The 14,484-nt window shown below is 37.4% G+C and overlaps 1 protein-coding gene across 9 annotated transcripts in view; it reads left to right on the top strand.

The window, feature by feature from the left end:
* LOC106874257 (pre-B-cell leukemia transcription factor 1) overlaps positions 1–14,484 on the top strand; it is a 465,063-nt gene that overhangs the window by 54,541 nt on the left and 396,038 nt on the right. For all 9 annotated transcript variants that reach the window (XM_052972380.1, XM_052972384.1, XM_052972374.1 and 6 more), the window contains exon 2: positions 346–419. In XM_052972380.1, the coding sequence (XP_052828340.1) occupies positions 346–419 (74 nt within the window). The remainder of the gene's footprint in view (positions 1–345; positions 420–14,484) is intronic.

The raw sequence follows: 14,484 nt of genomic DNA, 5'->3' as shown, positions 1-14,484 counted from the left end.
TATATATATATATATATATATATATATATATATGCGCGCGCACAGACGCGGTTGCACACACGTACATCTCTGTCACGCACAAAAACAATACATGTAAGTGCACAAACAACATAAACTTAAAACTTAATTATTACAGTATACGCCAACAGAAATAAATAAATATTTTTGCTGCATGCGATAAATTTTAACATTGTATGTATCCAGTTGTTTTAACTTTATTGAGATTGTTTTTCCCCTTTATTTTGTATATAGCGTGAATTGTGTTGCTGTTAATCTGTTATACAATATCTTTTCTTTTTTTTTCCCTTCTTTTTAATAACTCTAGTCCTCTCTTTTTTTTTCCAGGAAACACACGCTAAACTGTCATCGTATGAAACCTGCTTTATTCAGTGTTTTATGCGAAATCAAGGAAAAAACAGGTAAGGTTATTTTGAAAGTTACATTTTTATGCTTCGAAAGAATTTTTTTTTTTCTTGTTTAAAATGTGAAATAATGTAATCTTATTTGTGTATAATATGTATGTTATAAAAATTTCTTTGTACCTTACATCACACACACACACATATATATATATATGTGTGTGTGTGTGCGATATATCATGTATAGATAGACCATAGAACGGCTTCAGTGGCTGAACATTTTTTCAGAGAAATGTGCGTGATTATGTGTGTGTGTGTGTGTTTCTTTGTAGAGGGGGTGGGGAGTAGTTGTGTAAATGAAATGAAATTGTAGAATGAAGAGTTGCAATGCGGTGTAGCTTGATTGAATTTGAAATCCTGGTGTGTGTGTGTGTGTGTTACAGTATTCTTTTCTTTGTATTGTATCAACAATAATATTACCAATTTTACACTGGCTACGATTTAGAGCTCTATTTCCGGCAAATTCCTCGCATTACGCTCATTATATTTTCTTTTATTTTTCATCTTTCTCTCCTTTTTTTTTTGTGCCTCGATAAAATTATCCCCAGAAAATCAGTATTATATTCGCCCCTCAACTTAGCTTTCGCCCGCCTAATCCTCTTTTTTTTTTCTTTTTTAACTTACTTCATAGTTCGGTTCCTCTCGTGATGACGCCTTGTTAAAATATGTACCAATTAAACATTGCAGTTAATTCAAAAGATTGATTATTACTGAACGTCCAAAGTATGTCACAGGGTCCCAACGCCTAATCGTTATTATTATTACTGTTAAATTTCATTTTATATTTAAAACTAGTTTGAGGTAAAAATCATTCGTGTGGTTTCTTTGTCGTTTTTCTTTAGTTAATACCTCGTTGCGGACCAATTTTTTCCTTTTCACTGCGAAGGTCAATTAATTTTGCTTAATTCGGTTTTACTTTAATATCTAACTGTCCTGAGCTATGGAAAATGAAACATCTTATCCCAGATTTGTTATGTAGCTCTGGCTAAGGATTATTTTATTCTACGTTTTTCTTATTTTAATTTATTAACGATATAGAAAGAAATCCCAGATGTTTAGTAGTCGTAAGAAAAATTTAGTTGGTAAAAAAAAAAAAAAAGCATTTCTCCGTTGCGTCTATCAGAGCTAAATCATTTTGTTCCAGTATTTGTTGAAACAAAAGAATGAACAAGGTGGTGGGCGGGATTTCTGTGTTTACTTATTGTATGCTGACAAAGTCGGTCATTTGTGAATGAATTTAACTGCTGTGGTACAGAATGTAAAATGATATTAGATATTAGAAGCACAACTTTGAGATAAAGGGAAAAAAAAAAAAAAACTACTGTAGTGCCGGGACTCGAACCATTACACCTTGTCATACCAGGTGACTGTATTACCTATCACTCTTGATAGTAAAGGCTAATTTTCTTTCAAATTGGGTATTTAAATCAAGTTTCTTTCCTCCTATTTTAGTGTGGTTATCATTCGCTTAATAAGGTAGCAAGACAAGTTATTTATTGATAAACTAGTATCGTATCCCACTGGTTCGCAAATATTTCCCCACCACCACCACTTTTACTCTCATCCTCTTAGTGGGCACCTACCTGGATTCGGCCAAACAGCTGTGAGCTCAGTCAATAGTCTTATACGCAAAACTAACAAGAATCGAATATTTGTAATTGTCATCGTGTTCTTTTGTTCAAGTCATTCGATTGATTGATCGCTCAGTCGGTCAATCGATTTGATTGATTTGATTCTAGTGTTCTATGTATAGAACATATGTCTGTCCATTGTAGCTCTTTTATTGCACGCCTTTATATGGAACCCATTTTATCGACCGACTCCCACCATCACCTGAATATATAAAAAAAAAGCCTCGTGTCTGGACCAAAGAAGTTATCGTTAGACAACATTCTTTGAATTTCTTCTCTCTTTATGGTTCAAGTTCAAATCTCACTGCGGTCAACTTTGCCTTTCATTCTTTCAAAATTGATAAAAAAAAATTTTTTGTCGAGTATTGAGATTGATTTAATTGATTGTACCGCGGGAACTCTAAATTTCTAGTCTTGTGCCTATATTAGAAACGATTATTATCGTTACCACTAAGCGGCGTTTCTTCCGTTTTCCTTACATTCTCAGATCAATTTCCGACGAGGTTGACTTTCTTTCATCTTTTTTCAAGCTCCACCAGTTGAACACTAGGGAATCGTTGCAATCGACTAGCTCCTCCCCCCATTCGAAATTTCAAGCCACGTACCTATAGTTGTGACTATAGGCACAGGGATGGCGAAAGAGGTTTTGTGGTTCATGGATGAAGCCGAAAGGATTGGGGACCCAAGGATTGGAGAAAGACACCATCTTCTTCGGTCAGGCTCTCATTGACTTTTTGAAGTTCCACTTGGAAAGGAAAGTGAGGATAGAGAGGGAAGCGCTACCTTCAATTGAATTTGTGAAAAGATGGATGACTGGGGCAAAAACGGTTAGAGTGAATGGTCCTCCTCTAAGTATGCTCCTGTAGATTGGAGAGCAAGAGAAAGGGCTCGTACCTTTGGTGATCAGGGTAATCCTGGATCTGTGAGGTTCCTTGATTGGCCCGAGCTGGAGTTTCTCCTATTTCAAGAGGACTGCGTTATTCATATTATTACATACTTTGTATATTATGTACACTCTAATCACATTTCACCATCTTTTCCACATCCTTTATGTAAATCCGCACACAAATTGTTGTCTGTCCTTGTGATGTCCCCTTTATCTATGCCCCTGTGGCTAATAAAAGAAATTATTATTAAGGCGGCGAGCTGGTAGAATCTTTAGCGGCCGAGCGAAGTGCTTAGCGACCTCGGCGGAATTTGAACTCAGAACGTAGCGACGGGCGTAATGCTAAGCGGTATTTCGCCCGTTGCTACGTTCTGAGTTCAAATTCCGCCGAGGTTGACTTTACTTTTCATCCTTTCGCGGTCGATAAATTAGGTACCAGTGAAACACTGGGGTCGATGCAATCGACTAGTCCCCCTCCCCACAAATTTCAGGCTTTGGACCTATAGTAGAAAGCATTATTGTGATTAAAGCGACGAGTTGGCAGAAACGTTAGCACTCTGGACAAAATGCTTAGCGGCATTTCATCCGTCTTTACGTTCTTAGTTCAAATTCCACCGAAGTCGACTTCGCCTTTCATCCTTTCGGCGTCGTTAAAATAAGTACCAGTTGATCACTGGGGTGGGTATAATCGACTTATCCTATCTCCCGAAATTGCTGGCCTTCTGTCAAAATTTCAAGTCATCATCATCACCACCACTGGGGGTCGATATAATCGATTAGTGTCGTCCCCCAAAATTCCTAGCCTTGTGCGTTTAGTAGTAAGGATTATTAATGAAAGGACGTAACCAATGTAGTGGTAGATAAGTGTTTAGCTACATCACTTTACGTTCGATTTTCACCGACAGAACAATAAAAAACCGCTAACAACATAGCTTTACAAGCAGCTGAATGAATACACATAGGCGTGGGCTTCCTAAATATTAGCTGCTATTTCCAAGTGCGTCTTAGATTTATACTACATAATGTCACATATAGTGAATCGCAACTATGTGTATGCGTGTGTCTTTCTGTTTGCATTCAATAACTTTAATATTAATTGTATCTGTTAACTATTTTTGTTTTATCTTGGTTCTGATGTAAGGGGCACAGGTTTTTGTGCAGCATTTGTGTTTGCGTCTGTGTGTATGGACATGCACCTTCTGCCGTTAATCCACTGGTTATTTTTCATTTATACTTACCTACTCAAATGTAGGTTTTATGTAGGACGCACTTTTAATTCTGTTCATATTTTGATATGCACAACTCATTATAGAAACATCTGTGTGTATTATCAAGACGTCGAGCTGAGAGAAACGTTAGCACGCCGGGTAAAATTGCCTAGCGGTATTTCGCCCGTCCTTACCTTCTTGGTTCAAATATCGCCGAGGTCGATATTTGCCTTTCATCCTTTCGGGGTCGAGAAAATAAGCATCAGTTGATCACTCCATAATTGTTGGGACCGATGTAAACATACGTTTCTTAAATGTTTGAAAATAATAGTAACAGAGCAATGGTGTCTTTATCGATTATATAAAATGTCCTCTGTGTCCCGACGGATTTAATAGCGTTGTGGAGAAAATTATCAGTGTTTCGTACAAGGTTTCTTCTCCAACAAACGAGACGCGATTTTTTTATTTATTTATTTATTTATTTTACAATGCACACATTTGTAGACAGATAAAGGAATAGATAATAGGTCTGAAGAAACATGCTTGAAACGAAAATTAGTGAGGTTACACACCGTTCTGAAAAGCTATGTATTGTTGCTATGGGATACAATAAAGAGTTTGGCAACTGACACATAATTCAAATTTGTTATTTAGGATTAGCTTAACACTTGAGCCAACAGGCGAATAAACCAATGAATTCTTTGCTCACGCCGTGAACATGCCGTTTGGCCGAGGGGAGGGGGAGTCCCACGATAGTTCCGGACCCCAGTAATGAACTCATTTGCATACAGTCAATCAGAGCTCACTTTGACCTTGTCAAGTTAATAAACACACTCTACCAAGTAAACTCAAGACGAAGAACGATGTCGACCGATCGCAAAGTTATGCCTGATTTTTGGACGGAGACAAGTGATTAGATAGATTTGCATCTATATCTATAATCGGATTTTGTTAGGGCCGCATATGGTAAAGATGTGTATGGGGAAAATGTGGGTAGATAGTGATGTGCTAGCAACCCTCTCCCCTTATTGTTATACAAAATAAACAACAGCACAAATAACTACGCAGAGGCAGCCATGGTTGAAACAAGAACAGGAACAATAAGCATTATTAAAAGGGAAAAGAAGCATGGTCATTCTTTATCCATAAGTGACCATATCTTATCTCCCATCACTTGTTATGCGCTCATAAATTAGTTTGATAGTTGAGCTCTGATTGGCTGTATGCAAATGAGTTCATAACTGGGGTCCGGAACTCTCGTGGGAAAAACATTCGCGACCTGGGGGGGGGGGCTGATTTATGTATTTTATACCGTTTTCAGTCATTTGACTGCGGCCATACTGTAGCGCCACCTTGAAGGGTTTTAGTCGATCAAACCAACCCCAGGATTTTTTTTTAAAGCTTAGTATCGATCTCTTTTGCCGACCGCTAAGTTACGGGGACGTAAACACAAACACCGGTTGTCAAGCAATGACCGAAGAACAAACAAACACAAAGACACACATAGATAGATAGATAGATATGACACCTATACGTGTGATTTTTTCCGAGGCTATAGGAGAGACCCTTGGCCAAGGGAATCATGGAGTTGGGAAGCAAGCTTCTCACCACACAACCACGACTGCGCCTATGTTTGTAGTACTATGTTATTGGATGTGTGTCTCTCCCCACCCCCATTTTTTTTAATGGTTGGAAACAATATGCATGGGAGATTTTGATTGCCGTTTCTCACTGGTCGAACGATTGTGCAGAAACTCTTTACTGCTCCACTTTCGCTTATTCCTTTTAGTTCTGTTATTACATTTTAGGTCAACTCCCCTCTTCCCAGCGTGTCTAACGAAACTATGTTTCATTGTGAAAAATCATACACATGTATCGATGTAATATCTATCTATCTATCTATTTATCTATCTATCTATATATCTATCTATATATCTATCATCTATCTATCTGTCTGTCTGTCAATCATCTATCTATCTATCTATCAATCATCTATCTATCTGTCTGTCTGTCAATCATCTATCTATCTATCTATCTGTTTGTCAATCATCTATCTATCTATCTATCTATCTATCTATCTATCTATCTATCTATCTATCAGTCAATCATCTATCTGTCTGTCTGTCTGTCTGTCTGTCTATATGTCTGTTTGTCGATCTATCTAGCTATCTATCGTAATGTATGTTTGCACATTTATATTCATACACGTGTGTGTATATTTACACAGATACACGAACGTGTATAAAATTTATTCATCTAGATATATGAATATTTATACACGGTGATTCAACGATTACATGTATGTGTATAATGTCTGTGCATGGTTACATGTATATATATATATGTGTGTGTGTGTTTGTGTGCAGACCGGTTTAATATCCCCCCCCCCACGCACACACATCACACATAAGCTTGACAAACCAGTGTTGGCTCGGTAAAGGAGACCAACAGAATAAGTACCAGACTTTGAAGAAAAAACTATCGGGATTGATTTGTTCGACTTAAACCCTTCAAGGCGGTGCCCCAGCAAGGCCGCAATCCATTGACTGAAACAAGTAGGACACACACACACACCACACACATATATAGTAACGATAAAGTGGCTGGGCTTTTTAAGTTTCGCCTATTTTCTTGTCTTTTGGTTTGATTCTCTGTTAGTTTGGTCTCACACCGTCAGCAAATGCTTTTAAATAAACAACACAGATTTATTTATATTTACGTTTTCATCAGTTTTCTCTCGAAGCTTCGTGTTACCCAGAGGTTATGCGACCGGACTTGTTTATACCCCTTTACCATATTTCTGTTGACACATACTGCGTTTGTTCATTCAATTTTTAAAAAACCATGAAGAATTTAGTAAAAAAAGATAACTACCTAATTATTAAAGATTAAATTTCTTATTATTAAGCAGATGTCTATATTAGTATAGAATTTTGATGAAAGATTACAATTTATATCATTTTAAACAATGGGGTTTGTATCAAAAGACCAAGGACGGTCTGAGGTGGTTAGGAACAAAACAGTTAAAAACTGTTACAATATCTGCATAAGGTGTGATGTATGGATATGAGTATAGGAGGATGACAATCGCAGTTCGGATAACAAAAACGCAATAATATAACAGTACATTTCGCTACAAATATCGTAACATTTGTGGATGAGTTCCTTTGTGTGACTGGCAGTGGCAATGAAGTTATATATATGGTAGCTGAGAAAATTAGTTTACGTATAGAATATTCACACACACACACATGTACACGCATATCTGTCTTTCCGTCACCCGTCCATACTAAATTACTTCATTGATTTATTTTTAATTCAGAATTTAACATACATCTGAAGTTTTAATACTATATATATATACATATATATGAAATCCTTTTTTAATATATATATATATATATATATATATATATATATATATATATATATCAGGAGTGTCTGTGTGCTAAGTAGCTTGCTTACCAACGACATGGTTCTGGGTTCAGTCCACTGCGTGGCACCTTGGGTGAAGTGTCTTCTACTATAGCCTCGGGCCGGCTAAAACCTTGTGAGTGGATTTGGTAGATGGAAATTGAAAGAAGCCCGTCGTATATATTTGTGTGTGTATGTTTGTCACCCCACCCCCCGCTAACATTGCTTGACAACCGATGCTGGTGTGTTTACGTCCCCGTAACCTAGTGGTTCGGCAAAAGAAACCGATAGAATAAGTACTCTGCTTCGTGCTTTCCCACCTTGTGGTCTTGGGTGCAGTTTCGCTACGCAACACCTTGAGCCATCAAAAATTTTGCGTGTGGATAATGTTGACGGAAACACACACGCATATAGAATACGACGACAACCAAGGCGGGTTTGTTTACGTCCCCGTAACTTTGCTGTTCAGCAACAAAAACAGATGGAGCAAGTGCGAAGTTTTGAGGGGGTGGAAAAATTGATGGGGGTCGATTTGTTTGACTAAACCCTTCAAGGTTGTGCCCTAGCATGACCGCAGCCCAACGACTAAAACAAGTAAAAGCTTAAGACGTATAATTGTGTGCGCATACATCGATATACATATGTGTATATACGTAGACGTATAAATGTATGTGTATGTACTTATCTATATACACATAGATACAATTAACCTAGTTTTGTTCTGTCAGCGAGAGAGCATGAAAGAAAAGTCAGTTCCTTGAACAGGATGTTTTTGTCACGTGTCCCATATCTACTTCCTGTTCCGTCTTTTTGTAAGTCAGGAGACTATAATAGAAATATACATGCCTGACAACTACGAGATGTATTTGTGTGCATACATGCAATATGTATGCACGTAATGTGTATACATGCGTCCACATAATATATAGATGTTTTATTTTCTGTAAATATATTTATGAATTAAAAGCAGATACATAAATTCGCGTCGATCCAATAGATTTTAAGTCAATAGTTGGACCTTCCATAATGTTATACTCTTTACTCTTTTACTTGTTTTCAGTCTTTTGACTGCGGCCATGCCGGAGCACCGCCTTTAGTCGAGAAAATCGACCCCAGGACTTATTCTTTGAAAGCCTAGTACTTATTCGATCGGTCTCTCTTTTGCCGAACCGCTAAGTTACGGGGACCTAAACATACCAGTATCGGTTGTCAAGCGATGTTGGTGGGGGGGGGGGACAAACACACACACACATATGTATATATACGACGGGCTTCTTTTCAGTTTCCGTCTACCAAATCCACTCACAAGGCTTTGGTCGACCCGAGGCTATACTTGCCCAAGGTGCCACGCAGTGGGACTGAACCCGGAACCATGTGGTTGGTAAGCAAGCTACTTACCACGTAGCCACTCTTACGTTGTGAATTTATTTTTATCTTTGTTTCAGTCATTGGACTACGGCCACGCTGGGGCATCACTTAAATGGATTTAGTCGAACTGTACTTAGCTTTTATTATTATTATTTTGTCTGGTGCTTATTCAATCGGTCCCATGCTGAACCGCTAAGTTTCTAGTGAGGTAAACAAACCAGCACCGGTTGTCAAGAGCTTGTGGGTGGGTAACAAACACAAGCATATACTTGTGTGCGTGTATAAATGTGTATTTATCCCCACTTAAACTCCACTTTGAAGTGGGGATAAATATTACCTTTTGGCATTAATAATACTGCATCTGCCGCTTCCGCCTCTCAAATGCGAGGATTTTTGTGATATATATATATGCACATGCATAAAAAGGCATATACTTAAATTTGCCCGGAGACGATAAATTTTAAGGGTACAGAGAACGCCCAAAATGCTGTATATTTATTCACTTTCTTTTCTGTTTTTAAATTTAAGCTATCCGAAGAGATACCGCATCCAGTAAGGAAAAAAAAAAAAAAAAAGACAAAAAAAAACCATGAAACTATGCAACTGCTACAAGTTTGCTCCCCACCACACCCCGATTTTATTTACTCATAAACTCTCCGTAAAACAGATTTTTTTTTTTTTTAAATGAAATTTCATACAAATATTTTTCAAATGGTGTGTATATTAGGGTTATATCCGGAATCTAATGCGGAAAAAATATTAGTGTTTCGCGCACACATGCACACGTACAGTGCCCAACATTTTTAGTTTTTTACACCCTAGATTCTGAAAAGTATTTGTATAAAATTTCATCAAGATATATTAGTATTTTCCTGAAAATTACAAAGAAATTAAGTCGGGGACACACTTGTTTAGGTATGTGTGTGTATACACACACATAAACACGCAATGCAGGTACAGCACCGAGTTTCCGGATACTGAAAGGTCCGGAACCTCTTTATAATCCCCGCTAATTTAACCTTATTGTAGAGGTAGCTGGGTTTTTTAAATTTAAAAAAAAAATTATATAAGTAGATTTAATATTTGTATAATTCAGATTGTGTTTGGAAAAAATTATTAATTCGGAAACGCTTAGGAACCAAAGTTTCTGGAATATCGGTGTTGTACTTCATGTATTTACACACATATTTTTTTTTTCCTTGTTTCAGTCTGTTTCAGACTGTGGCCATGCTGGAGCACCGCCTTTAGTCGAGCAAATCGACCCCAGGACTTATTCTTTGTGAGCCTAGTACTTATTCTATCGGTCTCTTTTGCCGAACCGCTAGAAACGGGGACGTATAAACAGAAGTTGAAGGAGTAAATGTCTCTGTGTATTTTATAAGTGGTCGCCCATTTTTCCTGAACGTGATTTCCCTGTGTAGTTTGAGTTAATAAATAATACCGCATTTTGGATATTTTCTACGTTGTTTAATCTCTCATTTCTTAATGCCAGTTTCATGTGTCGATCTGCTTTCATGCATTGTGTGTAAAAGAAGGCATTGTTTATGCATAATGTCAGTGTCTGCGTGATAAAGTGTGGAGGCGCAATGGCCCAGTGATTAGGGCAGCGGAATCGCGGTCGTAGGTTCGCGGTTTCGATTCCCAGACCGGGCGTTGTGAGTGTCTGTTGAGCGGAAACACCTAAAGCTCCACAAGGCTCCGGCAGGGGATGGTGGCGAACCCTGCTGTACTCTCTCACCACAACTTTCTCTCACTCTTACTTCCTGTTTCTGTTGTACCTGTATTTCAAAGGGCCAGCCTTGTCACGCTGAATCTCCCCCGAGAACTACGTTAAGGGTACACGTGTCCGTGGAGTGCTCAGCCACTTGCACGTTAATTTCACGAGCAGGCTGTTCCGTTGATCGGATTAACTGGAACCCTCGGCGTCGTAACCGACGGAGTGCCAACATTCGCGGTAAATTGTACCGTCTAAACCTTTTGCCGCTCAATGTGGAAACCCTTCAAGAAATCCTGCAGTCCTAATATCATAAACGAATTAAGTAGGACACTTTAAGATATATATTAGGTTCATATATACAAACAGACGTTTCGTGTTCAGTCCCACTGTGTGACACCTTGGGCAAGTGTCTTCAACGGTACCCCACGAGTCGATCAAAAGCTTAGTGAGTGGATTTGATAGGCGGAAACTTCTGAAGGAAGCCCGTTGTGTGCGCTCGCTTTCAGTCTTCCATAAAAATAAAAATAAAAACGTCTGGCCATGACCAAGTATTACCTCGCTCGGAAACCGGTTAAGGTTGACAACAGGAAGAGCTTTCGGCCGTAGAAAATCGTCTTCAAAGTATTCCTATGTCTGACCCAACCCTGCCTGCGTGGGTCAGATAGGATTCCCCGGACGGCACGCTGTATGTACAAGCCCGTCCAATTACTGTATTACTTGAGCATGAAATTTATAATATAACTCCTGTGTATATTAAATGAGGTACGCGAAATGTTAACCAGCACGAAGGTGTTGCTGTTAAGCACCTCGCTTCGCTGCACGTTGGGCACGCATGAGTATTACGGTGCATGGAAATCCTGGAAGACCGTCGTATGAGTGCGTGTGTTTATTTTATATATATATATATATATATATAGTGTGTTTGTTCTCGCACCCTTTCACAATCAATCAGCGTTGGTGCGCTTAGGACCCTATAACTTAGCTGTTCGGCAAAACAAACCGATAGAAAGTATTGGAGATGATTTGTTTCACAAGAAGCTTCAAGGCGTAGTCCAACATGCATATTTAATATACATGCCAAATTAGTTACATACATATGCTTATATATATATATATATGTTTATATATATATATATATATATATATATATATATATATATATATATATCGTGTGCACATTCCATTCTTTTGCTTGTCATTTGACTGCAGCAATGCTGGAGCACCGCCTTAAGGTGTGTGTATGTATATATATTTATATATAGGGAGAATTCACAAAAAAGACGAAGGCAGGTGGTGTAGACAACAAACAGATGTATTAGTTTAACGCTCGGGAAGTGAAAAAGTCTTTAACGTTTCGAGCCTACGCTCTTCCACAGAAAGAAACAAGGAGACGCATATACGGTGTATAAATACATGTATATTCCAACGTATTTACTCGTGGATCCGTCGCACCCCTAGTATAAAATTTTTCATGTCATAATTTTAACTTTGACCCACCATGTATGTCTAAGTCGGACCCTAGTTTTTTCTGTTAAAATCCATATAAAATAATGACACTTATTCACAAGTAAATTCTGTACATATATGTGTTTAGATCCGCACCAGTCCTCTGCTATACTTTCGCAATTTGTTTTAGGTGCTATATAGTCGCACTTATAACATAGATACCCTATATATGTGTATTGTGTTTGTGTGCAATTTTGTTAAATATCTTTGTGTATATGTATTGTGTGCTTATATTATTGTGTGAATACACACATACATATGCGTGCGTATATGTGTATATAATTTTATATAGTTTTGAGTGTGTGGGGTATATATATAATATATATATGTGTGTGTGTGTGTCTATACATATAAAATCTGTAAATAAACTAAGTACATATAAATTTGTGTATTTGTATAAATATTTACGTAATATTATACATGCACACACACACACACATACACACGAGGGAGAGATGTAATGTACACATTTAGGGTTTAACTCGTGACGCGAAGTGTGTGTATGAATAAATATATAGCATGTGTCAGTATACATACGTGTGTATTAAATGTATTTTTTAAGTGTTTGACAAGCCCTGGTATCGTATGTGGGAGTGCGTAGCCTTGTGGAAGCATAAGAGACGGATAGAAAGTAGCAGTTCATATTTTATTTAAATCATTTTCCCCCCATCCTTCTATTGTTTGTAGAGAGGTTTGTTTGAAAATTCATTGTGGGAATTTGCTAACGAGTCCCTTTAGCAATTCTGGTCATCTAGGTAGCGTCTAATGCAACGAAATACAAGTTGTCGATTCAGCCAACCAGCCAGCTACCTAGCGAACTATCTGTACAACTCTACAAAGTTGTCGCCTTGTCTTGTTAACAGAAATCGTTATTTCAGCTATGACACAGACTAATACTCTCTCTCTCTCTCTCTCTCGTTCGCTCGCTCGCTCGCTCGCTCTGTCTTTTTCTAATTGTCCAGTCAAAGTGGAGATAACTCCGTTTTCTTTTTTTGTCTTCCACCCGAATTCATATTCTGGCATATTGGCATTATTTTGTCTGTCTTTTGTGGTAATCCTTGCGCGCGTGTTGTATGTTTATTATATTTCATTCTCTCTCTTTTTTTTTGTGTGTATATCTATATATATATATATATATATATATATATATATATATATATACAGAGAGAGAGAGAGAGAAATAAACCCGTGCGCAAACACTAACATTAATAAAGAATAGCCTATATTTTTATAGGTTATGAAAAAAAAACAACCCCCAAATAGGTACATACGTGAGAACGTACATGTACATACAAGCAGACATTCAAAGGGCTTGGAAACGGTGCATTCTCGAGTAAAATGAATTTGATATACGTATTTGTGTCCGAGTATGTATGCATACGTGTGTGTGTATGTGTGTGTGTGTGTATATATATATATATATATATATATATATATATATATATATATATATATATATATATATATATATATATATACACACACACACACGCACACAATCATTGGTGTAAATGTACATGCATGCATACACATATATCATATACGTGTGTATAATATACTTATGTGATATATATATATATATATATATATATATAATCATCGTTCAACGTCCTCTTTCCATTATACACACACCCACACGTTATGTATGTGTATAATACAGGGTGTCCGCAAAGTCTGAGTACATGGAGTAAATAAAATCATAACAAACAATTAAATATAAGAAATAATAATTTCTTAAAGTATGTGTTAATCCACATGTACCCAGAATTTGTAGACACCCTGTAATATATAATCATCATGTAATATATAATCATCATCGTTTAACTTCCTCATTCCATTATATCCACACGCACACGCACACATTACTATCACGCTGGTATAGGTTTAAGTTTCACAGGCTAGTGTCGGTGGTCCAAAATCTGCTTTGGGATGGTCTTACTGATTGATGGCTTTTCTAATGCCAACTATTTTGCCGAGTGTACGGGGTGCTTTTTTTTTTTTTTTTTTTCGTGACACTAGCAATAGTTGCCAATTAACTTGCAAGACAAAGACTAAAGAAGTCCCTTTCAAATGAGTCGGAGTGTAGTAGAGGTGTTGGGAAGCTAGAGTATGGATAAAGAGACGAGCACATGTGTTTTGTTGTGTGTGTATGAATATAGTTTTGTTTCTTTCATTTAAGCTCGAGTGTCCAGTGGCATAAAACTGAAAATTCTGAGTTTAAGTTTTAAATGAAAGGAAAAAAATCTATATCCACTACATGTATTGAGCACTCTCTACTCATTAGTCCAAATGACACTGAGCAAGATATATGTGTGTGTGTGTGTGTGTATATATA

The sequence above is a fragment of the Octopus bimaculoides genome, chromosome 1 (assembly GCF_001194135.2).
Source record: "Octopus bimaculoides isolate UCB-OBI-ISO-001 chromosome 1, ASM119413v2, whole genome shotgun sequence".
NCBI lineage: Eukaryota > Metazoa > Mollusca > Cephalopoda > Octopoda > Octopodidae > Octopus > Octopus bimaculoides.
This window is presented reverse-complemented; position numbering and strand designations above follow the sequence as displayed.